The sequence below is a fragment of the Solanum dulcamara genome, chromosome 9 (genome assembly GCF_947179165.1).
Source record: "Solanum dulcamara chromosome 9, daSolDulc1.2, whole genome shotgun sequence".
Classification (NCBI taxonomy): domain Eukaryota; kingdom Viridiplantae; phylum Streptophyta; class Magnoliopsida; order Solanales; family Solanaceae; genus Solanum; species Solanum dulcamara.
Window position 1 is genome coordinate 4,992,018 of NC_077245.1, and position 3,799 is coordinate 4,995,816.

General features: G+C 40.0%; 1 protein-coding gene across 1 annotated transcript; it reads left to right on the forward strand.

Moving 5' to 3' along the window:
* Positions 1–400: 400 nt before the first annotated feature.
* Positions 401–3,219, forward strand: LOC129903171 (uncharacterized). Its single transcript, XM_055978673.1, has 3 exons — positions 401–1,090; positions 1,917–2,264; positions 2,347–3,219. The coding sequence occupies exons 1-3, from the start codon at positions 662–664 to the stop codon at positions 2,980–2,982; spliced, it is 1,413 nt and encodes a 470-aa protein (XP_055834648.1). The 5' UTR covers positions 401–661; the 3' UTR covers positions 2,983–3,219.
* The last annotated feature ends 580 nt before the right edge of the window (positions 3,220–3,799 follow it).

The following is a 3,799-nucleotide window of genomic DNA, read 5'->3' on the forward strand; positions in this document are numbered from 1 at the left end:
ATATTATTTATATATGATTAAAGTATTTTTTTTATGTATATATAGTAGATATCGAACCTCCTTCGACTAGTACTTGTGTCTGTTTTTTCAGATTTTGAACCCAAAGTGAAATTTTTTGCAACACCACTGGCTCCACCCATAAAAAAAATATTTGATATGCGATCCATTTTTAGACTCTAATAACACGAGATGCTTTATATATCGAGTTGTCTTTTTTATTTTTAAGTCAATTTTCCTTTCTACTTTATTGGGTGGGTTTTATTCCAAGACTCTTTTTCAGGAAAAAAATAATCAATACTAGTAATTATTTTTTTAAAAGACGATCCTAAGGGTATATTAGTCATTATCAGAAGTTATTAGCATAATAAATCTATGGAATGATGGGTAGATTAGGAGTGCCCCTAGAGGTTCCAAAACTTTACATATTATACACTTATATAAACACAAAAAAGCATGGAAATGTTTTGCTTCTTCATAACGGCATGCCCTTTCCCCCACCCAACCCCCCCTTTGTATCCTTCTGCTTCTGCCTGCCTTTATTTTTGCCCTTTTCAGTGAGACCAACTAGCGAACACCTTCTCTGCATTTCTGCACCATTTCACACTTGAGACTCTTGATTTGGGTCTTTTCTGCTCACTTCTCAACTGGGGTTTTACTAAAAATGGAGAAGAAACAAGGGTTTTTCTCGGCATTGAAAGATGAGGTTGTTAGAGGATTATCACCGGCTAAGTCCAGAGGAAGAAGCCCATCACCTTCCGGTTCGGGTCTGCTTCGGAGAAGGAAGGGAAATCACGCGCCGCCGCCGGAAGTTTATATTTCAAGATCGGGGAGTTTAAGGCCGTGTGTGGAGACATTGTCGCCGTTAATGGAGGGTCCGGATCCAAACGGGTCGGAAGTTGGGGATTCCAAGTCTGATAGGTGGTGGATGAAGGGTCAGCTTTGTCGGGCACCTTCCGTTTCAACTTCCGGGTCTGGTTTACAGAGGTCGGATCTGAGGTTACTGCTTGGTGTCTTGGGTGCGCCGCTTGCACCGGTGCATGTTAGCAACAATGACCCTTTGCCTCATCTTAGCATCAAAGACACTCCCATTGTAAGTTGCAACAATTTTTTTTGATTTAAAGATTACTTTTTGTGTTATTATTTGTTGTGTGCTAAGTTGCTCGGACTCGCCGCACCCGTGTTGTATTCTCCAAAAATGCTACTTTTGGAGAATCCGGCACGCAGCCCTTGACATTTTTGAAGAGTCGAGCAACATAAGTCGTGTGTGAGATGTGACAAAGATGGGTTGTCAGTGTAGGTTGTAATTTGGTTTGATTTCAATAAAATTGTTGCTTTCAGTATTTTTCTATATTAAGTATGTTTTATTTGGACTTCATTGAATTAATAACTGTGTGAAATTGAGACTTTTGGTATAGACTTTCCTGTCGTTTTGCCTTGTTTACCAATTTTGGTTGTTTCTCTTGGCTTCTGTTTGAATGCATGATGGGGAAATTGGTTGCGCCATGTTTTTTTTACAGTGTCTATATTTGGGCATAAATTATTTTAGACAGAGTAGGAAGGAGTAGTTAAGGTTGTTATCTAAAATATAAATTTTGCTACATCCACATTGAGGTCCAAAAACAAGAATGGGCTCCATTTTGGGGGAATCTTTAATTTTTCATTTTTGTGTTTTTGTGGGCTGGAATGGGTATCTGGATTGTATCCCCTTACCAGTGTTTTAGTTGGTGGAGTATCAAAGTCTTCATTTAAGGCAATGTAAGGATAATTGGGCATAGTGTCTTGATGGTGGTCCTTGTTTGAGTTTTCTGCCGTTGTCTTTGATTCTCATCTCTTTGCTAACTGATTAATTCCTTTTCACTATGAGTTTATTTTGGATTTAGGCGTAGTTTGATTGATTGACTGTGTGTTACTTGCAGGAGACTTCGTCAGCTCAGTATATATTGCAGCAGTATACTGCAGCCTCTGGAGGACAGAAACTTCAAAACACTATGTATAATGCTTATGCAATGGGAAAGGTGAGGATGATGGCATCAGATATTGAGACTGCTACAAAGGTAATAAAGAACAGGAATTCTTCTAAGACAGCTGAGTCTGGGGGATTTGTGCTCTGGCAAATGAACCCTGACATGTGGTATGTGGAGCTTGCACTTGGTAGCAGTAAGGTTCATGCTGGTTGCAATGGTAAACTTGTGTGGAGGCATACCCCTTGGCTCGGTGCACATGCTGCAAAGGGACCAGTTAGGCCATTGAGGCGAGCACTTCAGGTACATTTTGAATACAGCTTCCTTACTTTCTTTTGTGGTCCTCAGTTTCAATGAATGACACTGGTCCATAACTTACTTGTAGGGACTTGATCCTAGAACTACTGCAAACATGTTTGCTAGTGCAAAATGTACTGGAGAAAAGAAGATCAACGGTGAGGATTGCTTCATTCTTAAACTTTGTGCTGATCCACATACATTGAAAGCCAGGAGTGAAGGACCAGCCGAGATCATTAGGCATGTCTTATTTGGCTATTTTAGCCAAAAAACGGGACTTCTTGTGCACCTGGAAGACTCACACTTGACCCGAATCCAAACAAATGGAGGCGATGCTGTTTACTGGGAGACGACAATCAATTCATTCCTTGATGATTACAGGCCTGTTGAGGGGATCATGATAGCTCACTCCGGACGATCAGTTGTAACCCTTTTCCGATTTGGTGAAACAGCTATGAGTCACACCAAGACCAGGATGGAAGAAGCGTGGACTATTGAGGAAGTGGCATTCAATGTTCCAGGCCTATCTGAAGAGTGTTTCATTCCTCCAGCCGAGCTAAGATTTAGTTCAATTGGTGAAGCTTGTGAGCTTTCTCAGGGAGAGCGGGTAAAGACTACTGTGTCTGCCGCTGCCGCTGCAGCTTACCGAGCTAAGGTTGCTGCTTTGGATAAAGCACGAGATGGCGGCAATGTCAATAACATTGTATTGAAGATGAATTATTAGATCTGTCTCTAATTTCTTAAGATGTTAGGTCTTGTTGGTATAAATAGGCTGACAGAACCAGGTAAAATAGTAAGCTAGGTGTCAGATGATTGAGGAATTTTGAGGTTTTATAGAAGTCTTATCTCAATCTGTAAATATATTCACAGGATATCTTCTTGTTTCAATTAAGATTCCCTCTGTGGGATCAACTCTATCAATCTGCATTTCTGGTAAATGATGTAGGCCTTCCATTTTCAAGTGTAAACTGTTTACTTTTATTATATGAAGGTAGTTGAATAGTTTCACTCAATTAAAACTTGCTGAAATTTCAGAGGAAAGGACATTAGATGTTTGTGTATGTCCCCCCCCCCCCCCCCCCGCCCCCAACCCCAACCCCAAGGTCTGAAACTCAATTCTTTATGGTCTTTTGGATAGTGATGATTAGTGCTGCTATGAAAAGTATGGGCAATTTGTAAATTTTGCAGTGGGGTTGTTTTGTTTAAACAAGGAATGATGAGTGATTATTGTTAAGGGGGCACGCTTTGTGGCTGGACCTTATCTTAGTGGCAAATAATATCTAATACCTATTTTGCCTTTTGCCTCTATTCTGTTTTGAAAATTCTGAGAGTAAAAAAGGATAGAAATAGTGTCTTTCTAGAGATGATGATTGCAATACTTGAATGCAAATGGCGCTCAGTATCAGTATATATGTGCTGAAATTGGACCTCACACGTATCACAATCACCATCATAATGATGTAAATAGATTATTTCTGATACACTCTCAGCTAAGCATCTATTAGGCCTCAAAATTTGCACAAGGATTGATCAGAGTTAGT

Bases quoted from the DNA above. Each gene is read 5' to 3' on its own strand.
- LOC129903171 (XM_055978673.1), top strand. From the start codon at position 662: ATGGAGAAGAAACAAGGGTTTTTCTCGGCATTGAAAGATGAGGTTGTT. The intron at 1,091-1,916 runs GTAAGTTGCAAC...TGTTACTTGCAG, and splicing joins GCATCAAAGACACTCCCATT to GAGACTTCGTCAGCTCAGTA. The intron at 2,265-2,346 runs GTACATTTTGAA...ACTTACTTGTAG, and splicing joins CATTGAGGCGAGCACTTCAG to GGACTTGATCCTAGAACTAC.